The following is a 26,283-nucleotide window of genomic DNA, read 5'->3' on the forward strand; positions in this document are numbered from 1 at the left end:
TTAAATCCCCCAAATGCAGCTGCAGCTGTGAAAAAAAGAGCACCGGGTGCCCGGGATGAGGTAGTGCAGGGGGCAGCTGGTTGGCACCCGGTGGGCGCTCTACAGGTGACTTCTTGCCCCTCGCATCGTAAAGCGAGAGCTCTCGTGCTCGTTACCGCTCCTGGAGACACGGGAAAAATCCCAAATCCTCCGTGGCAGCGGAGACAAAGCCGTGCTGGGAGCGAGATGTCCGTAATGAGCGCCGGGAGCAGTCCTGGGGTTTTAGGGGCCGGGTGGTGTGAAGTGCAGAGCAGGCTCAGGGCTGGAGCTGCATTATTCTTGGGGGGGGGTCTTAAATATTTCAGCGCGAGGCTGAGGTGGGGAGCAGCAAAGCAATAGCGTGTTGTCTTCTTTCTCCCCCTAAAAGCATTGTTTGTGTTTACGAGGGCAAAAGGGGAATGTTTTTGTCCTTTAAACGTAATGTAACGCACCGACAAATCCCAAGGAAAACCGGGACACCTGCGGGCAAACCCGCAGCCCCTCCGATGGGGAGGGAGCCACCCATCTGCCCCCAGCTTCCAAGGACGTGATTTCAGTCCTGCCTTCAGGGGAAGAACAATTCAGCGCCCAGCATTTGGTTTTGGAGGTGATTTGTTGCTTCTGCTCTGCTTGAAGGTGACGAATGGGAGGGTGGGGGCACAGACAAGAGAAGCGTCCTGCAGTTTTCCCCCCAGAGCAGCAGCCTCGCTTCTCCATGGGAGTTTTGTGGTCTGATGCATTGGCTGGATGGCAGCAGGGCAATGGGAAGCTGCGTCGTGACCCTAAACTGCAACTTTTTGGGGCAAGGCAGCAAGGGGAAGGGGCAGGTGAGCAGGCAGAGGAGCCTCCCCGGCCTCCCGGCGCTGCCTCCAGTGCAGATGCACTGCTGCAGATGCACTGCTGCCATCATCCGGCACCCGAACCCAGCACAGGGGCTCAATCCCTCCCTGGGCAAGGAGAGGCAGCCCAGGCACAACGAACACCCGCTGCTCCGCACGCCGAGCCGTCCTCTCGCTGTTTCCACTCCAAGAGGCATCCTTCAGCACAAAAATAAACAAATAAATAAACAAAATAAAAAGAGCAATGCAGCAGGTGTGATGCTGGGGGAGGCTGGGCGTCTCAAAGCAAAAATCTGCATCAATACCGCTGGAGATTCCGTTTATTTTTACTGTTACATCATCCATTTTCTAGTTTCTAGCTCCCATCCTCTGCAGAGGTGCCCAGGACCCGGCCCCAGGAGCTGGTGGCACTCAGCTGCCCCCTGCACCTTGGCGTCGCGTCTCTGCCGCGGTTCTCTGAGCTGCTGCTGGGCGGATCGCTGCCGGTCTGAAATGAAAAAAAAAATATATGTAAAAATGTTATGGGAAGAGCCTCAACATTTCCCGAGGAGGCCCCAGTCCTCTCCAGGAGCTGGCACATGATGGGATCCATCCTGTCCCACCCTGCCCCAGCGACCAGCCAGCAGCAAGGCACATCTCCCGCTGGGACCTGACTGGAGGCAGGCCAGGCTGCTCTTCTGGGTCCAGAAATGCATTTTTTAGCTGTGCAGTCCCCCAGCAGATGGTTTGGGTCTTGCTCTAAGGGCTTGGCTTTATCCCCACAGCTCCTGTCTGGTGCTGAGAGACTGGTGGAGAGCGAGGCTTGGCCGAGCTTCGGTTACGCAGTTATTTCAGATAACGCGATTTTGGCCAGAGCCACACGAGACTTCCAGACCTTTTTCACTTCTGTTTCCCTTTCTGAAAAAAAAAATAAATAATAATAATAAAAAAAATAAAGCTTGGCAGTTGTCTCTTGTATGAGGGAAAACAGAACAGGCTCCCGGATCTGGCACAGCTGACGTGCAGCAGAGTCCCCTTTTCTGCTCCTTTTGGAACCATCCGACAGAAACTCAGATGACTTCCCCTGACATTGAGAAACCCCGAGCTTTTCCCGTCTCACATTTAATTTCTATTTCTCTCCCATGTTCGTTCTCAGCTCAGATTCAGGTTCCGGGTGCAGCATAGCCAGAAATCCTTACGATAAACCATTGCAAGTGTTTGCTGTGAGCTGAGTTTATCTGTGCCCTGGCACAAGCGCTGCGCCTCCTTCGAGGAGTCGGTTGCATTCAGCCACATCTAAAAGGAAGCAGCACAAAGTTTCCTTCGGAATCTGCCCTCTGAAGGTGGGGAGAAATAGGGAGAGAATAGAATAGAGAATAGAAACTCGAACATTTCTGAATTAACAGCCCTTTCTGGTTTGTGTCTGAAAAGCAATACTTCAGAAGAGCATCCTGGGGCTGTATGCACAGGAGAGGGCAAGACAGCAACATCCTCCCCTTGGCCATCCCCGTTTCGGTGAAGGAACTGCAAAGATGCATTCCCCTTATGGAAACCAGCAGCATCCAGAGTCCCCGGGCATAGAGAAGTCCTCGCCATGTCGCCCTGCCCTGGCTGTAGCAGGAGCGGGTGACGGAAGAGCATTTATGGTTATCCCCACATTGCCAAGAGCGGCCTGGAGAGGCACGTCGGGTGAGCTCCAGAGGCGCTTTGTGTCACTGTGTCACCCACATGCTCCTGACCTGGCCTGGCCTGGAGCCCGTGACCGAGGGGTGAACTGCCTATATCCCACACCCAGTCTCCCACCGAGTTTATTTCGCAGTGTGGAGCATCAAAGGCTGCTGTAAGGAGCAAATCTGTCAAAAGCTCAGCACCCTGAGATGGACCCAGCTCGCTTTTATGGTTACTTTTAACAAGCGTGCTCCTTCCGATTGTTTAGCAATTGCTTTGAAAGGGATAATTATCAGATTTCGCTATTAATGGGAAAAATCGGGCGGTTGTAAATCTTAAAACGTGCTACTATCTGCACACTGCATGCATCACATCAGGGAAAAAAACAATCTGTGGAGCAGAGCTGTTACAGAGTGACCGTGTCTGGGCTCAGCAGCCGGTTTTAATCCCAGCAGGAGACCCCCCCTGCTCCCCAGCCACGCCACGAGCCCTGCTCTTCCCACCGCGCCTGTGGAAGTGCTGCCAAACCCCAGCGTTATCCTTGCACATCGCAGCAAGTCACAGCAGCAGAACCCATGCATTTGAGACAATGCGTACCAGCTCATTACTGCTTCTGCCATCGTATTCACCCACCTAGAGAGGTTATTTCTTTCTATACGTAGTGAACCTGGCCCTCTTCACTCGTGTTTTTTTTAATCAAAGCTATGCTTGCTTTATCGGAGCTGTTCCTGAGTTTCTCCAGAAAACTGAAAAGCTTTTTTTCTGGCTGCCTGATGATAGACAGGTGCCATTGGAAAGCCCTGGAGATTCGCCATCTAGTAAGAATTAACTGACAGCAATTTGTAACCTCTGATGTGTCTGGGTGAAGTGAAAACTTCCTTTATTTCCCCCGTGCAGTGACTTACACAAAGCTGAACGTGGGCCCGAGTAACTGGTGGAGACTCCACCTTCAGGTCCTGCTATCTTCTGGGAGCACAGAGAGCAAAAGGACAAGCCAAATGCCAAAGGATGGTGTTGTGGTTAGAGCACTGGCCTGGTATTTGGGAAATTGAGACGACGTTCTGGTCCTCTCCCCCAGAAAGCTCTGGAATCCACCACGGCCTGAGGACTAACCTGCATTTTGCTACAGACCGAGTAGCTTTGGCTAAACGGCTTAATTCTCTTCCCTTCCCACTCCCTGTGCTAGGTGGGATATGCGAGCCCATTTGGCACGCTTACCCGGTGCTCGGGAAGCTCCTAAATCCACGTAACAATGAAACAGAGCCCCGCTTTCAGATTAGAACTACAATAACTCAGAGCTGAGCACATTTTGGTTTGATTTCCTTACGACTACACGGACGTGGCGGTACAAGTGACAGAGAAATATGATTCACCGCATTCATATGACTACTGCCCAAACAGTCGTTACTTTTATCTGAGCAAGCTATTGGAAAATGTTAAAGGCAAGAATATTTTACCCAGCTGACTTAAGGAGGTTGTTTTATTCCACATTTCTGTTTTCAATAAATCTCCCAGGACAAAAACATTCCCTGCAGCATATATACGCACAGGACAAAAAGGCGTTAAATCCTAAGAGAGGGAGAGGGGGGAAAAAAAGAGAGATAAATAGTTTACTTCTATTATCTTTACCATATGTTCTATTCCAACTGGATACACATAAACAGCATGTAATCTTCAAGCTCAGCTTTAGACTCTTTGAAGTGACCTGACCATACTACTGATTTATTTCAAACTAACCTTTCTCTTTGAACCCTGGGTCAAGGTTAATTCTATAATAAAACATACCTTATACAGCTGGCTTTTCCAGTGTTGCTAGCAAGTAACGAACCTCTCAGTCATAAGCATTTGTTTTACTGAGTGTAGTATTGTATTTCTATTTTCCCTTCCCTATATTAATTTCCTTCACAGACCCTAGTTAAGGAGGAAAAAAATCTCTTTTCCGGTCCATGAGATCAATTTTAAACACACTGGAATTAAATGAAGACATTTAAGCCGCGTTTCTATGCTGAAATGCATCCACCGACACCAGAAACTATTTTTATTACGGCCTATGTTAAATAATCAGATCTTCAATTTCATAAGAAGCAGTCCAGCTATGTTATTCAAACTGCTCCACTGGCAGTGACCCTTTCAGAACCTTTTACAAAGCCACCTCTGCACTGAGTCACAGCAAATCGCCAAGGACAGCCTTTATATCGAGAAAAATAAAATTGGAAAAGGGACGCAGTAGGTAAGAGATGCACGGCACGTTGGTCAGAGGCTGCCGCTCGGGTTGTTTTTAAGAGGACTGGAAAGATGCTTCTGAGTCTCAGCCTCCTGCTCACAGCACTTAATTAAAAGGCAGCAAGGCAGAAGCTAAGACAGCAGCTGTTACGTGTTTGTTCCGGCTCCAAAGCCTTGCCAACACGGTGCCTGCTGGAGCTGTCGGGAGAGGGATTAGTTGGGATCTTCTGGGCTCAGGGCTTCCAGTGCGGCTCCCGGTGGAAGGCCTTATCTGGTGTCGTTAACTTCAGGAGGGAATTGTGCTTCTCCTCCAAATGGCATGAATAATGACTTTATCCTGACTTGTCCTCACAGGTTTTGCAGGCCCAGGTCTAGAGTAGGTTGGTGTCCAGCAGCACCAGCACACGGAGGTGCATCGCCCCTCAACCTGGCACCAAAATCCTTCAATACTTCATCGCTGGCTTAGCAGCTGCTTTGTAAAACAGAGGTTTAATCCAGTAGTAGATGAATTTGACCAGACAGCACTCCCAGTCAGCTTCGACACAGCAAACTTGTTATCTCATCAATATCTGTCATTGCCTAACTCAGCTGAGCTACCGTAATGGAAGCGCCATCCATTTGAAATCCCAAAGGTAGGCATGGGTTTGGGATCAATGCTCTCACAATCTCCATTAACTATTATGATGCCAGGGATGCTTTAGGTCTCTTTGGGGTTAATTTCTTCATGCCAGGACAAGTCAACAAGATGTCTTCACTTCACTTTGAAAGACTTTAATTTATATGTAGAAGAGCGGTGGCACAGTGATGCCAGCATCTCCAGAATTTACGTGCTTTCACCGAAACTCCCATTGCATTTCACCACGCCGTCCTTCTCTCCCAGCTTCTCCACTGCTACTATTGCCCTTCCCCGCTGTGAAACCACGACCAGAAAGCCCCACGCCACACAGCAAAGCCCCAGATGGCAGTGCTGGATGTTTCCCACCCACTGCCCCAAAATCACAGCCCCAGGCATGGTGTGAGATGAAAGGTACAGCATGCCGCCTGCCATCTTACAGTCCTGAACAGGAGGCCAACACACCTTTTGCTACGGGAAGTGTCTTTACCTGTCCCAGGGCTAGCAGGAGCAGTCCCCTTCATCTCTTCTGTGCCACAAGAATTAGTATTTTAAATGAGCGCCCTGGAATCACACCGATTTGAGAGCTCAGAATTGCAATGTAAAATTTCAAAGACATTAAAAGAGACACCGCTACCATTTTCCAATATTGTTCTTTAACAGGCACTGAAAAGAAAATGATTACATCTAATGATTTATTAGTGAACAAAATCAGCCAATTAGACAGTCAATGGCTGAGTTTCAAAGGGATTGCACAGAACAATTTAATATAATACAAGATAATAAACATGTCCTGAACTGAGTCACTGCAAGATGCTGCTAACAGACTGTCAGAGATATCAGATATTTACAACAGAATAAGGCACCACATCAGATAAAATAAAATACATCCTCTCAAGGATATAGAAATATGGAAAGGAATCTCCGGCTGCATTTCAACTCTGGGCAATTTACATAACTCCTGAGAAAAAGCTTTGTGTGGTGCCAGACCTCTTAAAAGTAGCCCATGCATGCTGCTGTCATTCGGATTACCCAAAATGTGCTGCTTGTGAGACAGACCTCTATTGGGGACAGAAGTTCGTGTGGGTTTACAAGGTCCAAAAAGAGCAGGCGGAATACAGACTTCAAGATCCATTCCAAAATCTGCACAATAATAATTACCAACACATCAAGAAGGGGGAAAAAAAAAAAAACTGCATTGACCTAATGGGATGGTTTTAAAGAGAAAAACATGCAGCAAGTAACTTGAGTAACCTAAACTAAAGCTATCATTAAAATCATTTTGTCTCCATGTTGCCACTAAATATGTCAGACCCAAGCAAGTTTTTGTGCTTAGAACTGATGGCTTCATATCGCAGGCTTGCCCACGCAGCTGCTACTAAAAGATGCATTTTTGATAAAACGGTAAAAAGCAAGTAAACAAACCTGCAACTCAAATTGGTTTATATATATCATTATGAAATCATTTTCAATTTAATGTAACTGTGCACTGCCTCTGATACATCTGGTTCTACCCAGAATCATGAAAGCTCCATTCATGCTCCCAAGCCATTCAAGTGGGTGAGTAACTCTATGAACTCTGCACTTAAGGAAGTTTGCATTTTGTTTGCTTTAATACCTGCCTGGCCTTAGATGGTATTTAATCCAGCTGGTGTTCCTGTTTGCTATGAGTAAGGCTGAAATTGCAGCTCAGAAGAAGGTGGAAGACAATCTCTGAGGATCTGGTTGCAGGATGAGAGCCCAGTAACGAGGGATTTTAACATTTTTCTGAGCATTTGCAATACTCTACGTGTTCCTCCACCTGTATCAGTTCCTGTTTGGACACGTGCTATAACCCTCCTGAAGAAAAACACCAAGAAAGGTGCTAGAACACACATAAAATGGCTATACAGTTCCCAGATTTGTCAGTCTAAATATCTTGCACTCAAGGCCGCAGATTTGTGGTCGAGGAGACCTCCACGCTGTTGATGGAGACTTCTGATACACCTTGGAACTGGAGAAATGCTTCAGAGTACTGCAGAGCACTGCCCCTGTGCCGGTGTTACAGAGGGAAGAGGGAGAATTTAAGGGCTGGTTGCCTGGACTCAATCTTGGGCAACACAGTGAATGTAACCTGCAGAAGCCACTGCTAAGATGTCCCATAAGAAGTAAATTCCTCTCCCTTAAATCCACAGTGCCAGCCTGCGGAAGACAACTCAAACCTGGCTTCAGCCTTTGAGGTTACAAACTTGGATGATCAAGGTAACATTTAAGGAGTAATGCTTTTGTATTTGCATGTATGCTTTTGACTTACTTAGAGCAACGTAACACCAAATTTTACACAAAGAGCAGCCTCCCCGGATGACCACAGGGGCTGAGCACCTTTACTGTTCAGCCAAACGAAATGCCCAAACTGGGCACGTGAAGGAGAGCAGAGCCCCTCCATACCCCAGCAGGGACACGGTGGGGGACGAGGGCCACCCGGGACCCCCGACAACACGCAGGGGACAGAGCACAAGTGTCACAGGGCCACTGCGCAGCTCACACCCCAGCCCCTGGGGTCACGACGCACTTCTCCATGCTGGCTGGGTTCTTGTGGGCAGCTGGGCTCTCCCTCAGTCTTCTGGCACCAGAGGAGTGCTCTCCGCCTGCTCTACCTGAGGCGAAGGCACCATTTCCTTGCACCCTCACTCTCTACCTGAGGAGAAGATGCCACCTCCCCGTGCCCCTCACTCTACCTGACGGGAAGGCGCCATTTCCCCCTACCCCCCCCTCACTCCCTACCCAAGGGGCAGACGCCATTTCCCCGTACCCCTCCCGTCCCCCCGCTGAGGTGCCGGTGCCGCTGTCCCCCTCAGTGCCCCCCCGTCCCCGGGCAGCGGGCACAGCGGCACCACGGCCCCACCACAGCCCGGCACGGCCCCGCTGCGGGGCGGAGCGGCGGGGCCGGGCCGAGCCGCGGCGGCCCCGGGGCGAGGCGGAAGGGCGACGCCGCCCGGGCGGGCGCTCGGAGGCCGCCGGCGGAGCCCTCTCCCCGCTCGGAGCGGCCGCGGCTCGGCAGCCGGTTCCCCCCCCACACACCCCCGCTCCGACCCGTCCCGGCCCCAGGCCGGGCCATGCCGCAGCCCGGCCCCGGCGAAGCGGCCGGCCGCGTCAGGGAGGCGGCGGGGAGGGACCCGCTGGCCGCCGACCTGCGGTGCAGCCTCTTCGCCGCCGCGCTGCAGAGCTACAAGCGCGACTCGGCGCTCAGGCCCTTCCCCGGCCGCTACGCCGGCGGCGACACCAAGGACTTCGAGGCGCTGGTGAGTGGCCCCGAGCTCCCCCCCCCGCCCCTTTGCCCCTGCTGAGGCAGGGAGGCGGCTCCGAAGTGAATTCGGTGCCAGGAGGCTGTGCCGGCGCTGCCTGCCTCCAGGCTGGGCGAAGCTCGCCCGTCTGCCCCCCGCCGAGGGCCCAGGCGCGGCTTTCGTCCAAGTCCTGGGACGGGGACGCCTCTAAAAATCGTCTGGACAGCTGAACTCGCGTTAGGTGCTCATATCCAGAACGGGAATGCTTTGCTCAGCCTCTGGAGTGAGAAAACAGCCACATAAATGTGCTGGTTAATGAGTTCAGGGCAAGCACGCGTGGGAACATTGCGGGGTAAAAGCAGGTGAGATTGGCTCTCCGAGGTGAGGGGGCAGGTGGCGTTTCAGGGCCACCAGCACAGCATGAGGCTTTGTCTATCCCTTACACACCCCCTTAGGTTTTACAGTAAATTTGGGATTCTGACGAGTAAACTCCTGCTTGCAAATTTCCAAATCTGGTATGGAGATGCAGAGAGTTATAAGATCTCACACCACGTGCAAATTAGAAGTAGTTTGGGAGGGTTTGTAGTTTGCAGGGCCTTGATACCTCTTGTGTTTATTCCACTGAAATCTGCATTTTGATGGCTTGTTTCCTTTCGGGAGCTTCCTTGCTTGTTCCTGCGTGTACTGTACAAATACTGTTGATAAATACAAGTATAAATGGCTTTACAAGAAGCGACAAACTTTCTCACAAACTCGGTACAAATGTCTGTATCTCAGAACTGAGACTGTTTTTCTGTTTACAACCTATTAGGGTGAAATATTGTTTTGTTTTCACTAGAGGTCTCTGTTTAATCATAATGAAAAGGAGCTTACACTAAATGTCTGTTTTGTTAGCTTGCAGATACCAATGCGCTACCAAGCCTGAAAGAACTTCTAGAATCCGTTCCAAACACAGAGAAAAGGACCTGGGATTTATTTAGTTGGATTTTATCATCTAAGGTCTTAATGATACAAAGTACTAAGAAACAGGAGGTAAGTTTTACATTCTGGAAGTCTTGATAAGAATTTGTCTTCTAAGGCAATTTTGCGTTTCAGAAAGTATTTCCCTCCTGCCAGAAGTTGGCTGGTTATTGTAAGAGCTTGATGTGAATGCATTTTTTCTATATATAGAGAGGGGTTTTCTTAGTTTTTATTTTAGGAAAACTGGTTGGAAGAACTAGTTATCACTGTCAGTAGCTGATGATTGGGCAATGATTGTAGCTCCCATTAACAGAGCATGTACATGCATGTACTAGACCAAGATAGTCCTCCTCGGGTTTCATGGGGCTGGGTCCTGCTTCTCACTGAAAGACAGATTTGTACTTCTGCATACTGGCCCAAAAATGGAGAGGTAAGGTTAAGAGCCACCGAGGCACTTCTCTAATAGGGATCAAAATAGTTGTAGAGATTAGCAGCAAGATGAAAACAACTTCTGGTTTCACATTTTTTTTTCCTTTTCCAAGATCAGCTGATGAATGTGTCATCTCAGTGGCCAAAACAGCATTGTAGAATTATTATATTTTCCTTACATCTGTTAATTCGTAATAGCACTTCAGTCTTTTTTTTTCCTTCTGGAAAGATGAATTAAGATTTAGCTTTGGCAGCAAAAAACTGTCAGAACTCTCACTGTACGCTTACTCTTCCTGATTTGTGGGAGTGTTGAATTCTAACCAGGAAGCATGATCAAAATACATAAAGCAATTTGACAACTTAAGGGATAGTAAACAAAATTCTCAGCGAAGCGTCTAACCCCATAAACTAAGATTATTCCTTCCTGTTTTCAAGTATGAGAAGATACAAGAACTCACGGGAATGTCTGGTGCTGCTGTTCCTGCTCCGGACTTCCTATTTGAGGTCGTGTATTGTGATCAAATGAATACCAAGTTTGCCGAGACCAAGGGTGAGCGGGACCTGATCTACGCCTTCCACGGTAGCCGCCTCGAGAACTTCCATTCCATTCTGCACAACGGCCTGCACTGCCACTTGAACAGGGTGAGGCTCCTGGTGTTTCTCATATTGACACCACATCCTTTGTTGGTCACTTGCAGCCAGTGACACTTAAGAAACTACCTGAAATTCCTTTATGGTATTTTTCCTTTTGCAGTATAATTCCTTTTACTCCTGTTTTCAGTTTAGCGTAGGCCTTTGTGTTTGGTTGTATTGGATCTTCTGATGCAGCCTCAGGGTAAAAACTGGAAGAGGCAAGAAACATTTTTTCTCCAGTGTGACAAATTATGACTATCCTTTATTTTTTTGTAAGGAAGCATAATGCCTCTGAAAACACTGATGTATCTAACACCCTGCAGCTGGAAAATGCTCATGCACAGAGCAAGATAGTGACCCAGGCAGCGCAGAGATTCTGTCCTTCTGCCTGGCTAAGGGAGATATCCCAGGATATGTAGCCCTTCTGATTTCAACAGACGAGAAGCTGGGAGTTCTAGCCTTGTGTTGTTTGTAAAGCAGCTCTGACACAACAGCTGCATAACCTTCCTGTCAACCTGAACCATGATTTCCTCTCCACACTCTCTTTATGAGTAATGGCTCATCAGCTACGCCGGATCTACTGGATTAATAATGATAGCCAGTGGGCCAAATCTTCTGATACAAAGTTACTAAACCAGTTGTTTTTGAAAGGAATTCACAACTGAAAAGTACTTCCCTCCTTTCCTGTAAAGCAGGGTTTAAATGTGAGTAAAGCCTTGTCTGTACGTGAAGCTTGGGTTATTTGAATGACGGCAGTCTCAATAAATCAGTGAAATGCCCCCGACAGCAGTGCAGTCATGTTGATATAAAACGTTTAACTGGCAAACTAAATCCAAATCCGGGAAATCATGAATCTGTCCACACCAAGGGTTGTGCCAGACAGCCAATTTGAGGGATGGCAGCTGCCCCACCCCAGGGAATTAGTGCCAGGACAAAAAACTGTGCATGGATCTGGCCAAACGTGGGTAAGAAAAGCCTTTCTTCATTTACCTTCAGAAACAGAAAGGCCAGTCTGAACGTAAACAACACTTGTGCGCTTTTTGTAGTTTGCATTACAGGATTTTAGGGTATATTTCTGCTCCATTTCAGACGTCCCTGTTTGGTGAAGGTACCTATCTCACCAGTGACCTGAGCCTGGCTCTCCTCTACAGCCCTCATGGGCTTGGCTGGCAGCGAAGTGCGTTGGGCTCTGTCCTTAGCTGCGTAGCTGTTTGTGAGATCATCGACCACCCAGATGTAAAGTGCCAGGTGAAAAAGAAAGGTGAGCCTGTTGCAGTAATAACTACACGTAGTTCAGCCCTTCTTTGGCACCTTTTGTATTTCAGCCTTGCGCATATATGCAGTTTTTCAAACAATGTAGTATATGGATACTAGTCAGCAGAAACTGGCCTCAGACTCCTTTTCCAATTGGCCCCTCGACAAATCCACAGATGCCTCATTGTCTGTGAAGCTTCTCTTAAGAGAATATATTTAAAGGATAGAAAATAATTTGGCTGCATCATTTGTTTTTACTAGTTTCAATAATATGATAAAATCATCTGTAATGCCTGCCCATTTCATCAGTGATAGTGGGACAGGAGCATCCGAAGTGTATTAAAACCAAACTGTATTTGATGTCTGTTAACCCTCTGCTCAGATTGTCCTCTCCTATGACTGCTTTGTGCTTGCCAGGCTCAATCAGTCCTTCAATGTCGTTTTCCTTTCCCTGTTAATATTAGCAGCTGCTCAAGTGCTGTGTGTGAAACCCGCCTCCTTTTCACCCTGCTCCGGGACTTAATACCGTCCATACCAAGGATGCCTAGGAGTGGTATAGCCTCAAGCAAACTTTTCAGTCTATTCTTGGATGCTAAAGGATTCTGGGGAATTCCCAGACTAGATGTTTGATTATCTCATTCCCACTCGTGTGTGTATGTGTGTGTGAGTGTGGTGGTGGTGTTTTTTTATATATGGTCACTTGAAGATGTGCATCTCTTTTTGCTTTTCTATTCCTGAAAAGACCTCTTCTTTTCTCTTCCCATGCAGATTCAGAAGAAATAGACAGAAAAAGAGCAAGAGTGAAAAACAGTGAAGGGGGTGATGTACCACAGAAATACTTTGTTGTCACAAATAATCAGCTTTTACGAGTTAAATACTTACTAGTATATTCACAGAAACAGCATAGGAGGTAAGAGTTCGTCTATCTAGAGTGATGAGCATGCTGTAACATAGATAAACATATCATATTTGTGAAAAAACAATGGAAAACAAACTGCAAAGACCTGCTTGCACTACCAGATTTTTTTTTTAATCTGTTTCTTATGGAAATAAGCCTTACTGCCCGTCATCATTCTTCCTCTACCTGCTAATTTAATGCTCCCAGTTTCAGCTAAATTTATTTTTCACCAGACCTGTAAGCACTTAATATCATCATTAAGATACTTAGAGAGCTCTAATAGTTTCCTGCTATGAACAAATAAGAATGAAACTCAATCGAGTGCTGCTCTTAAAACTAGGGCAGTCTCAACTGCTCTTACCTATTCTAAGAGGCAGCGTTCGCCGAGCTAATCAAATGCAGGTACAGCCCAGGCAGTTACAGCCCTGCACAGCTCCGGGCAAGTCACAGAGAAAGGTGTGAACATGGAGAGAGAGAATAGGGTTGTGCACGGTGACTTAGGGAAGAGGGATAAGGAAAACAGGCTCCGTTGGTTACATGAATTGTGGAACAACTTACCGTTTTTATTGCGTTAGCTTAAATTATTTAAAATAACAAAACTTAAGATACTCTTTGTCAAGGCATTTGTCCATCTCTCGCAAAACTCACGCACTTTTCCCTTTTCAGGCCTTCAGGTCAATCTTCCTGGTTTTCCACCCACCGTTTTGCCGTAATGATGATGCTGTACCTACTGCTGCTAATGGTGATCGGGGCCAGCAACTCGCCAGCCTTCCTCTACTACTGGCACAGAATGTTTGACTCAGAGGGATGAGTCGCCTACGAAGATGAACTGTTACTTTCACTATGTGCCTTAATAATAACAAATCCGCAATGCACTGCATCTCTTCCAGAGCTCTGGAAATGAAGGTGCCTGGAGCTTTCCAGTTCCGTCTCCACTATGTTATCCTCATGGCATCTTTCCATTTACTGTTTCTGTATTCCTGTGATTCATGAGGATGCTCGGCACAGCTGAAAAGGATCATGATGGTGCAGCTTAGCATGAACCAATTGTTGAGGGTCCATGGGAAAAATGTTATTTAAAATTAATGACAACTAAGTGTGGAAACACTCTGGCGTAACTATTTTCTGTCAAACTGAGGTAGTAACATTTGCACAAGTTGGAAGGGAGGATTTTTCTGGATGTCAGTGGGTCTTAACCAGTTTGTTTTCAGAAACTGTGTTTAGTGATGTTTGGCACGTCTTAGCGCAGATGGGATCACGTTTAAAACCAACTTTGTTTCTGACCAGGAATTTTTATATTTGAGCATAATGATTGTAAGAAAAGAACATGAAATAAAACAGCAACCAAAATGGAAAAAATTAAGTGGCTTCTACTAAGGTTTCTTTCTCCCCATAAAATGTGTACAAGGTTTGTGCTCTCAGCCATGACCTGCCTTGGCCTTTGGTTAGTGCATAGATCAGACAGACTCAGGCAACTCAGCATCAGTACTGGAGATGCGTTTTGCTATTAAACTGCCTTCCACTTCTATTTTCTGCAGCAAAAAGGGGGAGGCTGAAAGGTTGCACTTATGCTGCCACCTGGCAGGCCTTTTAGGGTTGCTGCTGCTTAAGTTTTGGGATCTGGTCCAACATTTTTAGTTGCATTGAATTGTTCTCAGCCTCACTTTACGAACGAATAGATCAACTAACAGAATACCAACAATTTCCTGAAACAGTTTTCCAAGGAATGGAGTAAAATAGCAGCAGAAGTGGTAGGGTTTATTTTATGTCTGAACATTGTGGTGTAATTAACTTCATGTAGACTTCACTCAGGCCTTCATGTGACAACTTATTCATAACACTACGTTTGTAAGGTAGATTGTCCACTTCCAATTTTCACGGAGAGGTGGAGCTTTCAGTAGTCAGAATTATGGCAGTTGCACTGTTTGCAGAGTGCTTTGGCTTAATGCTGGCGCATCAAACCTCAGTGCAGCTCAGATTCAACTTTTCTAATCTTGAAGAAAGGCATTCTTACTGTATTTTCGGAGCTTGTTTTTAAACACACGCATAGGTATGTGCAAGCTAGTTAATGGAAGGAAACATCCTGCTCCTTTTGCCCAAGTCCTTCATATTTACTTATATATCCCATCCTTCATATTTTGTTACAAAGCAGCCCACAACTGACTGAAGAAGGAGCAAAGGACTATCCTCTGAGCAGTGACTGGGCATGGGATAAGCCCGATAAACAGCCCGGGGGTCCTAGGTGAAGAAAAGCAAGCTACATGCTGCTGTTCGAGCCCTGGCATTTAGCAGCAGACTTGATAAATGCAGGCTTTCATTGCACAGTGAACCCTAACCAAAATAAAATAAAATCTCATCACATATTCCTAGCAAATGAGCCTATGATTACCGCCTCACTCATTAAATATTTCAAAGAAAATCTTCTTTCTCTCATGTTCTATTACCTAATTGCCAGAAATAATGACGAGGTAATCAGGTTTTCTAACTAAAGTTAGAGGACAAGTTCATTTACAGCAACCCCTCTTCTTGGTGGATGGAGCTAGAAGCATTTATTCCAGTTAATTTTGCTGCCAGAACAAATTTATTTATTCACCATACAGCTTGCAAAACAAGAACATTATAATCCAATTCCCCATTGCCTTTTACAGTCCATTAATAATGCTCACTGTTACAGCACATCGCATTTCCTCAGCCCGAGAAACGCACGCGCTAATTATAGTGCTGATTTGCAATTAAAATGTACGTAAACTAACAATTTATTGCGAAGCAGATTCAACCACTTTCCAGTAGTTCGCTCTGATATTTCAGTGCCGAAACCGGGGGTTTGAAGCGTGTACGGTGCATTTCTGGAGGTTTTTGCCCATTTCTGGTCCCCCTCGGCATGTTATATTTAATGTGCCGGGTGTGTAGGGGTTTAAGGTAGGTAGCGGGGCAGGCAGAAAACCTAGAGGTGTTCGGTACTGCATAAAAGGTACGGTGTTGTTAAGGGGCTTGGTGTTTGCCTGGAAATGAGACGTCTTTTGGAACAGATGGGCTATCCGGGGCCCTTTGGAAAAGGAGGAGGTTTAGCAGCAGTTGCTTGATGGATGGCTGTTCCACCGTGCGAGCCTGGGAGCCCACCAGTCAGACAAAAGGAACAGACGGGGAGAAACGTAGCAGGGTTTGGGGGGGCTTCCTTGCATAGGAAAGTTTCTGAAGGATAAGCAAAAGGAGTTGCTGCGTAATGGCCGTTCAGTGCTATCCCCTAACGTCTGGCTGGGCTTTTTTTTTTTTTTTTTGGCTTTTAACTGGAGAGCTGAACTCACTTCCAGAGTGGGGGAGAATGGGTCCGTGTCAGGAGCTAGTCCCAAGCAGATCCGCATCGGGGGCTCCAGGCTACATCCCCAGGGAGAGGAGCACCGGGGGACCTCACGTGTGAGCCAGCACTGCCTTAAACCAGCAGGCATCAAAGGGAGAGCAGCTTCTTCCACTCTCAGGTTTGATCAGGTTGAACAGACCCACAGGGAAGAGGTGGCTGCAGGCAGGGAACCAGGCTCTGATGTCCTGATGGCTCCGTGGTGCTTTAGATCCCCATCAGTGGGCTGGGGGAACCCCAAAGGCAACAGGAAAAAAAAATAATCCTGTAAGGTGCTCACGTTCTACCTTAGCTGGCCAGCAAAATACCGAACACCCTACTCTCGTGCTTGTTTTCTGCGCTCCCTGCTGAGTTCAGCATGTGTTTCCCAACGTGGCAAGATGCAGTCAGCTGAATTAATGCGAGTGTTGTGCTGAGTAACCGGCAATATTATGAATTAACCTCAGGTTCACGTTAACCTCTCCAGCCCATTGCGAGGCTCTTTGGACACGCACTGTACTATAAAAACGCTAATGGGAGAGGAATCAGAGCTGCCTCCTGAACAAAAGAATGCCCTGTCTGAAGCAGGCAGCCCGGGACGAGGTTGAGAAGTGGTAAAATTACCAAAATACCTGTGTGCATTAACACGGACATTAAATTATAGTGGTGAATATTGAGATTTTGTTACCGGCATCGGACAAACCCGGCCCTGCAAGGGGAAGCGTGGCAGCGGGTATGGATGAATTTAGGGAAGTGGAAGAACTCAGCCCCTGTAAGGGGAACTGGGTGATAAATGCGTATGGAAAGATCTCAGGAGCCGCCTGGGTGACGTGGGCAGGGAGGGAGCCAGGGCAGAAACAGAAGCACCCGCGGGGCGAGGAGGAGCGAGGCTCCCAGCTTCGTGCCCCCACAAGCAGTGCAAAACCCTATTGCTCTCTATATTATAAACAGGCTTAGAAAAGGCAGAACCAGAAGCAGGAACAGGCAGCACAACCTGAACTTTCGAGCCAGGCCAGGGCTCGCTTCCACCCCCAGCAGAAGCCCGCGAGCAGAGCCCATCCCCGCGGGGCACGGCTGCGGCACGGTGCTGCCCGCGTGCGCCGGGCGCGCTGCTTGGCGCCGGGCTCTGCGAGTGACATTTTCCTTCTATCGCGAAAGCTGTTGTTTTGGGCATCTTGCCCACGCTCTGGGCTTCCCGAAATGTCAGCCTTAAGCACCAGTAAAGGGAGGGAAGAGAACGACAGGGAATGACGTGCACGAAGTGCTGGTGGGCAGGTGGGGCAGCGCTGGAGAGCCCGCAAGCATCCCGGGCACCGTGCCCCAAGGAGCGAGGTGTGTGTCCTCTCCAGCACCCCAAGGAGAAGGATTTTCCTACTGCGCCATGGTTCTCCTAAAGCCAAACCTGCTTCTGCCCTCCCACCGTACCTATGGGCCGTGAAGGCGGTGGGACCCCCGACAAGGGGGTCCACTTGGTCCTTAGAGCAGGTCTCTGAGCCCATTAGGGATCTTCAGCAGCGCAGTGAGACCAAGGGAGGGTCTGATGAACAAGCTGTCTTCCCCATCACAGTAGAAGAAACTCCTTCTCGCACCAGTCGAGCCGAGACAGCCCAGCACCAGCAAGCCCCCGCTCCATTAGTGCTGTGTAATTAATTAACCCTGAGCACAACGAGCCCAGGAAAGCCAAACGGCGATTACACATCTCGTTGGAGTTTGGATGCTTTCTAAAGGGCTCACGTTAATCCCCACCAGCCAGCCTGGGCTCCTGCAGCTCTAATTGATTTTTTTCCCCCTCCTCGGGCAGCACGTTCAGCATAAATGATGTTTAGCATGGGGAAAGACAAGCACCCAGCACCCGTCCCCAGCCTGGCGTCACCCGGAGCACTTTGGCTTCCCATACCCTTGCCACCCAGCAAGCACCACTTGCACCTCTCTGACTGAAATCCCACCGGCTCTGTGAGCAACCACACTTCGTCACAACCACAGCAAGTCAAGAATTGTTCTTACAACAAAGCTCGCTCATCCTGATAAAGTCCAGATGCTCACTGAAAACCACAGTGGCCACAAAAATACCCACGAAATTGCCTCCTGCCAAGTCCGGAGCTCCCGAACTGTCCGAGGATTTCCACAAAAACCCCAAATCCACCTGGCTCAAACTAAGTTTGTCTTCAAAAGCAAAAAATGCATTTAACACCGATCAGTATATAATGAACAAAGAAACGACCCATTATCTCTAATTGCACAGAAGGGAACAGGGCAGCTGAATTAACCCAACTTGTCAGCCTGCACCCAGAGAAGAGGCCTCCACCTCCGCAAGCAACTTCTGGCACACCAGCAGAAAGCAGAAATAAAATAAAACCCACTTTACTCACCACAGCACAGCTCCTTCCTTCACCCCAGCCCCACCAGCAGCCTCCCTTCTCCTTGCCATGCAGCTGAAGCCACCTGCACCCAGCTGGCACCCATGGGTGCTGATGGGCCCCCCACCCACTGCTGTTTCCCATCACATTCCTCATGGGGATGCACATGGGCAGCACCTGCAGGGTCTCTGCTCGGGGGCAGAGGTGGGATGCTGGTGCTGGGGCAAACCAAATGTGTATTAATGGGAAAGGGAAAAAAAAAAAGAAGAAAAGAGGAAAAAGAGCGGGTTTTGCTCCATCAGCCCACACGAGCGGCTTGTGGCAGCCCAGTGCGGGGTCTGAGACCTGCCAGGCTCACGGCCCAGAGAGGGGCTGGGGACAGGGACACTCAGGGTGCCTGGGGACCTCAGGTCTTCTTCTCACCCTCTGGTTACCCAAATATTCCTCCTGGTCAACCTCGTGTCCCAGAGAGCTGCTGCAAAAGGATGCGTCCATACCAACCCTGTGCACCAGAACAAGACAGCCAGGACTGTTTTCCCTTCTGGCTGTCTCCAGAAAGGAGAAGAAACCCCACACCACCCCACGCCACCCCACTGTGGCTCTTTGTGCCCCTCCTGCCCATGCCCCCCATGTCCTGCTCCTGGCCAGAGACCCGCACCCACCTTGTGGCCATCTCCAAAAGGCCCCTGCGGGACAAAGCAGCCCCCAAGGCAGTGCTTCCCATCCCCTTTTTGTGGGTCTCCTCAGCACACCGTGTTGACAGTTGTCCCGTTGGAGGCCCCTGAAGCCCCCCTGCCATTTCCAGCCCCATCCTTGACGGTTTTCTCCAAGGCTGAGGCAGGTTTATGTCTCTCGTGCCTGATGATTGCTGTTTCGATGCCCCTGAGACACAGCTGCACATCCTCCCGAAACGAGGGGGTGTACAGCCCGTAAATGACCGGGTCGGTGCACGTGTGCAGCAAGCCGAAGAGAAAGAAGCTGTGGTTGATGTACTCGGGCGTCCTGTGGATCATGGCTGGCTGGAACCAGTACCACAAGCCCAGCAGGTAGTACGGGGTCCAGCAGACGACGAAGGTGGCGACGATCACGACCGTCATCTTGAGGGTCTTCATGCGCGCCTTGGAGATGGGGTCATTTTGATTTCTTACCAGACCTGGTGACAGTCATAAAATCACGGAATCATTAAGGCTGGAAGAGACCTCCAAGATCATCTGGTCCAACCGTCCCCCTACCACCAATGTCACCCCCTAAACCATGTCCCCAAGCACCAGGCCCAACCTTTCCTTGAACACCCCCAGGGCGGTGACTCCACCACCTCCCTGGGCAACCCGTCCCAATGCCTGACCACTCTTTCAGAGAAGAAATATCTCCTCATTTCCAACCTGAACCTCCCCTGGCACAACTTGAGGCCATTCCCTCTGGTCCTATCGCTGGTTGGACCCCAAGGGGCTGGGACCTGCTTACCTTTGTTGACCTTGAGCTGCTTACTGATCTCCCAGATGATTCGGGTGTAGCAAACGATCATGATGCTCAGGGGGGTGATGTAGAGGGTGGTGAAGGTGAACATGTTGTAGAGGGTTTCCTCCCAGTGTGCTCGGAAGCTGCCGTGGGTAACGCACTGGGTGAAGTTCCCTCCCGGGACCGTGTGCAGGTGGAAGAGGAAAAGCTGAAACCAAGAACCAAATAACAAGGCGGGGAGGTTTTGGGGCAGAGCACCAAATCCAGGCAGTGCTCCTGGCTGCGCACGGCGAGCACCTCCCTGCTGCTCTTGGACCTGGGGAGATGCTCTGGGCACCCGGCTCTTGGGCTTGGCCCGGACGGGTGGGATCTGGAGTCTGTGAGATCCCATTTCTATCTCATTGTTTCAGAGGCAGAGGTGGGATTCATCCTTGGGTGCCCTCCTCTCTGCTTTCTGCCATACCACGTGCTACTTTGGGCTGTAACTGCTCAGGTTTGTCTTGGCCCAATACAACACGTTTTTGCAGTGGAGCAGGGATACATTTTGGGGAGCTGACAGCCACATGCATAAGAAATAAAAAAATAATGGAAAATGGAATTTTCCCCAGCATTAATTTAGTACCCTAATGGGGTCGCAATGACCTGCTGCTATGAGCAAGGTGCAGAACCAACGCAGCGACCACACCAATTTGCTCACCAACGCCAAGCTGCCAAAGGCGAAGCCCACAGGCTGGGATGGACTTGTTGGTGAAGCCCCTCTCCAAAACCAAACCCTACAGGGAAAGTGCCCAGCCCTACCTGCGGAGCAGCCAGGAGCACGCTGCCCGCCCAGGCGGCACGCAGCAGCAGCCCGTTGCGGCGTCGGGCACGGGCGAAGGGTCGGAGGACGGCGGCGTGCCGGTCCAGGCTGATCACCACCAGCACCAGGGCGGCCGCGTACATGGCGAAGAGCTTGAGGAAGTTGAGGAGCTTGCAGGAGAGCTCGCCGCCGTACCACTGCACCGTCACGTTCCACACGGCGTCCAGGGGCATCACCGCCACCGTCACCAGCAGGTCGGCCAGCGCCAGGCTGAGGATGAGCGGCCGCACGTGGGATTTCCTCCTCTTCCTCAGCAGGCTGCCCAGCACCGCCGCGTTGCTGCACGCCGCCAGCAAGAAGAAGACGGCCGTGATGGCCACGCGCACCCTCGCCGCCGGCGTGAACCGGGGCTCGACCCAGTGCTGGGGGCAACGAGCGGCCGAGGCGTTGACGTCCCCGTCCGTGGGGAGGTGGTGGGGAGGCGCGCGGGGCTGGCTCATGCCCTGCCGAAACGCTGGCGGCCAAGCGACCCCCTGGGTAGGGGGTGAGGAATGCGGTGTGTCTTCAAGGAGAGCAGCTGGAAACTGGGGAGGAACGGGGAGAGGGTGGGAAGCGAAGGTTTGGAAGCAAGGCGGAGGTGCCAGCAGCAGCTCCCGGCTCTCTGTTGCCTGCCTGCGCCGTGCTGCCCATGTTGGCGATGCTGCCCGTGTGCCCTCTCCGGCTCCCACCGTAGCTATAGCAATCCCCTGCCCGGACGTATTTTTAGCTCTTTGCGAGGCAGTTGAGCAGCTGGGGAGCGGTGGCTGGAGCCATGGGACCAGTGCCTGGCTGGGTACGTCTTTCTTTGCGGGCAGACAGCATCTTTTTAAAAACCCCACGATGGTTTCCATGAGCAGGTGTAAGCTTAATGGTCTGCCTCCGTCTCCTGCACTAGACCCACACCTGGGGGTGGCAAGGAGGGGACAAGGGGCATCCCATGCTGTCCAGGCACCGGCAGAGGCTCTCAGGAGAGGCTCGCAGTGGCATTTGGGAGCCGGGACCTTCCCCAGACTGGGGCAGCACCCAGCAGGGTGCAGGCGAAACCCCTCAGCAGGTGCCCCTGAGCCTGCTCCACACCCCTGTCCCGCAGGGCTTTGCCTTTGGGAGGAGAAGCAGGAGGTGAAGGCAGAAACGTGGGCACATGTGGGGTGGCTATGGGGTGATGAGCACCATGCTGTTCCCCCAGGGTTTGGTTCAATTGCCCCTTTATTCCCAAGCACAACCAGCCTGGGGACAGCCTGCATTTCAAGGGCAAATCCTCCCAACTCTTACGCACACGAGCATTAATGCTCCCAACTGCCGGGAGCTCTTAGCATTTTGAGCACCTTCTGGCTTGCCGATACCAAATTATCACGTTCCCTGCCTTTGCACAAATACAACGAGCTGCAGAGACCAAACCTGTCCCCCAGCTCCGCGGGATGGAGACGCCGATGCCTCGCAGAGAGCCGCCCTCCTCCAGCCCCCTTTGCCGCATCCATCGCCTCCCTCCCCAAAACCCAAAAAGCAAGCAGAGAAAGCAGTAAAAAGTGCTGATCCGCTGGCTGGCTGGGAGAAAACCATGCCAGGATTCGTCCCAGTGGATGGGAACATACCTGGCACACGCATGCCCCGAAGCGAAGAGAAATGCCCCTTGCCTCCCCGGTGGCCGTGGCTGCACGTCAGGCTGCTCCAGCACCAAGCATCAGCACATCCGTGCGGCACTGCCCTGCGGCGAGCCCCGCCGAAGCAGCAAAACCTTCCCTCGCCAGCAGCTACACTCTTTTTAGCACAGGCGTATGCAGGCGCTGGCATCTGGAGAAGGCAACGCCAACGCAAACATTCCCTGCGCCGGCAACGTGCAGCAAACCCGGAGCAGGGCAAGCGGAGGTGGGCACCCCTGCCCTCGCGGGCTTAACGAGCTGCCCGCTTTGGGCTTTAATGAGCAGGCAGCGGGGACGAGGACGGAGCTGCTGGATTGCAAGAAATGGCCAGTGTTCAGGTTGTTGCCTCTGGTGTGGTGGCCAAGCGTGGCCCCGTCAGGGAGAAGTGCCAACGCTCGCCGCATCGGTTTGCTATAAATACAGGAAAATGAGTTAATTATCACTGGGGTTGGCGATGAACGTCCTGTTGCTCAGACAACGGAGAGGCTCGCAGCACACACACACACACACCAGTGATGCTCCGGGACCAGCCGGCTCCCCGTGAGCCCCAGTGATGAGCACCGCTATGTGCCCGGGCTGGAAATGCCATAAGGAGGGGATTAAACCCAGAGAAGAACTTAGGTCGTTTTGCCACTTTAATAAATCAACTCCTTTCTCTCCACTTCCTCAGTTCCCATCTGGTTCTTTTTGCGTTTATTTCAGCGTAATGCCGTGGGAGCGACACAAAGCCCTGGGATGGGTACGGAGCTCACAGGGGCTTAAAAAGCACCGCGAGGCTGGGGATGGGGAATGGGGGATGCTGCTCCTCTGGACAGCAAAAGGGGAGAAAAGCAAAGCAAAAGATTTGGGGGATGACTGGTAATAGCTCGGTGATGAGAAGCGATTACGAGAGGGGGGCTCCTGGGGACCGCTGGAATCCTGCTCTGCGTGGGCCAGGTGCTGCTGAGCCTCCTCTGCTTGCTGGAGCTCTCCTGGGCACAGGAAAAAAAAAAAAAAAAAAAAAAAAGAAAAAAAAGTGAATTTTTTTTCCCCTATGTGGTTTAAAAGTCAGATTGCACAGCACAGAGGCAGGTGGCTTTGGCTGAAGGCAGCATGCGGCAGAGTCCTGAGACCCAGGGGACGTGCAGCCGCCGGAGCACCCAAGGGACCACCAGCCACCGCAACCCCCTGCACCCCCATCAGTTCTGCACCCAAGGGAACGGAGAAAACCAGACCCAGCCCAGCTCTCCCAGCCCTCCTCCCCAAGTGCCAGCTCAGGAGGTTGTCCCCAGGGACCCCCAGAGCCACCACGGGCGGAGCAGGATGGGACGATCCCTGGCACCGTGGGGCAGCGCTCCCAGGGGAAAAAAGCATGGAAATCGGGTGGGAGCCCGTTTATTGCAGCAGCCCCAGCCGCCTCCTTGTGTTCTCCTCCTGGCTGGAGCAGGGAGGAATTCAGCCCCACATCCTCGTGCTGCCTTCCCCTTTCAGTGAGCTCCTCGCACCTGCAGTGAGGCGATTAAATAGCGAGCCAGGAACGCGCTCCCTGTTTGTCCTCCTTCCCGGCTGGCTGCCTCCTTGTCTGGAAATGTCCTGCCTGTCCCCCACTGTATGATGCAAGAGAGGGACAGGATTTTTCCCGGGAAATGTAAGCCTTGCTCATGCCACAATAAAGCCTTTGGTCCCTGTTCAAAGAGGATTTTTGTAGCGTGCCATCATGCAGAAATGTCCTGGGAATGCATTACTAATAAGTCTTATTTTAAGGGTGTGGTCCCTTGTTAAAAATGACTATTTTTCTCCCGTGTTTGCACAGTAAACCTCTTGTGTTTTCTCTTTTTTTGTTGTTGTTGCCTGTCTCCTCAAAGGTCAGCTTGGATGCTGTCTGCTCAGCACTGGTTTAGCCATCACATTGTCGGTCTGCGGGATTAGGAAACGGCGCTGGCAGGCAGGGCTTGTTTCCGTGCTCCTGGCCCCTGCTCTTCCCAAATCCTCTCGGGGCTGGGACGCTGCCCTGGGGCCTCCCAGGAGCTGCACGGGGTCACCTTTTAAAAAAAAAAAACAAAAACGTGTGAGGTGCATTTCACGTCGGACATCCCGTACAAAATGGAACGCAGCATGGGATGCCATCCCCGAGCTGCTAACCCGGCGCAAACACGGGGCGTGCTGCTGCTTATCCCCAAAAATCACCGCCAGGGCCTTGGCTTCGCACTAGCAGGAACAACCCGCCTGTCCGCCCCCAGGAGCAACTCCGGCTGTTTGGCCTTTGGCCTTACAAAAGAACAAGGACCGTGCTTTCTGCCTGGAGGAGGAGGGATGAAGCGAGCGGAGCCAGCCCGCCGTGGCACCCAGAGCCCGCACCCTTGTCCCCAGCCCCTTTACAGGTGCTTCTGCAGGGCTGGGGGGCCCAAAAGTCCCCGCTTGCTCTGAAAACCTCCCCCTTTCAGACTTCTCAGATGCAGACATTTTTCCCCTAATTCTTCTTTTTCTCCTCCAAGCCTCGAATTGTCTCTGGAGCAGCTTGTCCAAGGAAATGTTTGTCTCATACTGGACCCGAAACAGAAAGTCTAGTCAGGGACATCTGACATGCAGTGTTTTTGTGAGTAAATACCAGTGTCCATGAAGTCATTTCCCGGGGTTAGCGATGAGCTCAGCCCTGGAACGGCTTCTGTTCTTACCCAAAGTTCACAAGGCAAGCAGACGGCCGCGCAGCTCCCCATTTTCATCCTGCTCATTAAATACACATCTGGGCTGAGGCGCGGTGCCGGGGCTGGGGACAGGTCCTGTGCACCAGCTGCAGCAGGGCATCACCCTCAGTTCGGATAAATATTCGCTGCAGAAAGCAAGGGGGGAGCGTTCTCGTTGAGCCTGAAGGGAAATTGCATCCCCTGTGCTGTAACCCAGCAGGGCTCCCTGTCACCCACCAGGTTCCCTCGGGTGTTTCCTTGTGAAATAATGCCCTGTTTCTGGATTCAGCTTCAGGAGTTGGAGCGCTTAGACCCTTCTCCAGGCGTGTCTTGCCCCCAGAGTTGAGAAAAACGTGCTCTGGATGCTCAGCCCCACAGCAATGCTCGGGTTTATAATCGGTGCTCGCAGTGCCACTGAGCCCAGCAAGTCGTGGGGGGGACCCCAGGCACGTACCCATATGGGATGGATAACAGACCCCATGGAAAGGTGAGGTCCCGTGCTGAGAGTGCCCTTTCCAGATGCTCGCCCCGACTTCCATCGTCCTGCGTGGAGCAGCAGCTCCTGGGGGCTTTCCCCTGCGTTTCACCAGCACATCGCCACCGGGGCGCAATGCCCTGCGCCCACCCGTGCCACCAAGCCCCAGCACCACCTGTTCACGAAGCAGAGCCCGGCGCTGTGCCGCGGCTCTCTGCCTTCAGGAAACCTTTCCATCGTGTGGGAAGACAAGAGGATGGAGTCTGTGTCTTCAGACCACCCATTTCTCTCTCCCTCCCCAAGCATCCATCTCAATTCCCAGCGATATCCACAAGGAACCAGGAAGGATGGAAGGAAAGGTTAGCAGGCTAAAAAGGAGGACGCTCTCTTCTCTCACCCATCATTCCCCATCCCTCAACAGGGTGAGGGGGATGAATTTATCTCCCAAAGCCAGACCTCGAGGCTCAGCTCCAGCAGCAGCAGGGGTTTGGTGCCGCGGGTCCCCCTCGGTGCCGCAGCGCCACCGGCACCGACCCAGCCAGGCCCTCGCTGCCCAACCTGGGTATTTTTCCTAGGCTGGAACAAGTTATGAAATCCAAATGTTTTCATTGTGACTAACCCACGGAAGTGAACAAGTTTGCCCTTGTTTTTGGATGGATTTGAGTTGCTGTCCTTGTCGTTGCCTTTTGTGCCCTCTTTCATCCTCTCTATTTTTACGCCTTGCTTCCGTCACCTCCCGGC

The 26,283-nt window shown here is 50.9% G+C and overlaps 2 protein-coding genes across 4 annotated transcripts in view; one reads left to right on the forward strand and one right to left on the reverse strand.

The window, feature by feature from the left end:
* Nucleotides 1-4,919: 4,919 nt before the first annotated feature.
* Nucleotides 4,920-26,283, reverse strand: part of LOC310904963 (gonadotropin-releasing hormone II receptor-like) — a 41,469-nt gene continuing 20,105 nt past the window's right edge. For 2 of the 3 annotated variants that reach the window (XM_083850380.1, XM_083850379.1), the window contains exons 4-9: nucleotides 25,059-25,213; nucleotides 23,889-24,425; nucleotides 20,725-23,375; nucleotides 19,933-20,134; nucleotides 18,481-19,621; nucleotides 4,920-7,370 (exon numbers count right to left, since the gene is read on the reverse strand). In XM_083850380.1, the coding sequence (XP_083706506.1) occupies nucleotides 19,212-19,621; nucleotides 19,933-20,134; nucleotides 20,725-22,008 (1,896 nt within the window). In that variant the 5' untranslated portion in view covers nucleotides 22,009-23,375; nucleotides 23,889-24,425; nucleotides 25,059-25,213 and the 3' untranslated portion in view covers nucleotides 4,920-7,370; nucleotides 18,481-19,211. The remainder of the gene's footprint in view (nucleotides 7,371-18,480; nucleotides 19,622-19,932; nucleotides 20,135-20,724; nucleotides 23,376-23,888; nucleotides 24,426-25,058; nucleotides 25,214-26,283) is intronic. The other variant, XM_083850381.1, reaches the window with a different exon arrangement.
* On the forward strand, nucleotides 8,278-14,140 carry PARP16 (poly(ADP-ribose) polymerase family member 16). The gene is made up of 6 exons (XM_083850390.1): nucleotides 8,278-8,621; nucleotides 9,498-9,635; nucleotides 10,428-10,634; nucleotides 11,715-11,886; nucleotides 12,648-12,789; nucleotides 13,444-14,140. Exons 1-6 carry the CDS (start codon nucleotides 8,436-8,438, stop codon nucleotides 13,586-13,588), a joined length of 990 nt encoding a protein of 329 aa, XP_083706516.1. The 5' UTR covers nucleotides 8,278-8,435; the 3' UTR covers nucleotides 13,589-14,140.

This window comes from Anser anser (assembly GCF_964211835.1).
Source record: "Anser anser genome assembly, chromosome: 10".
Classification (NCBI taxonomy): Eukaryota; Metazoa; Chordata; class Aves; order Anseriformes; family Anatidae; genus Anser; species Anser anser.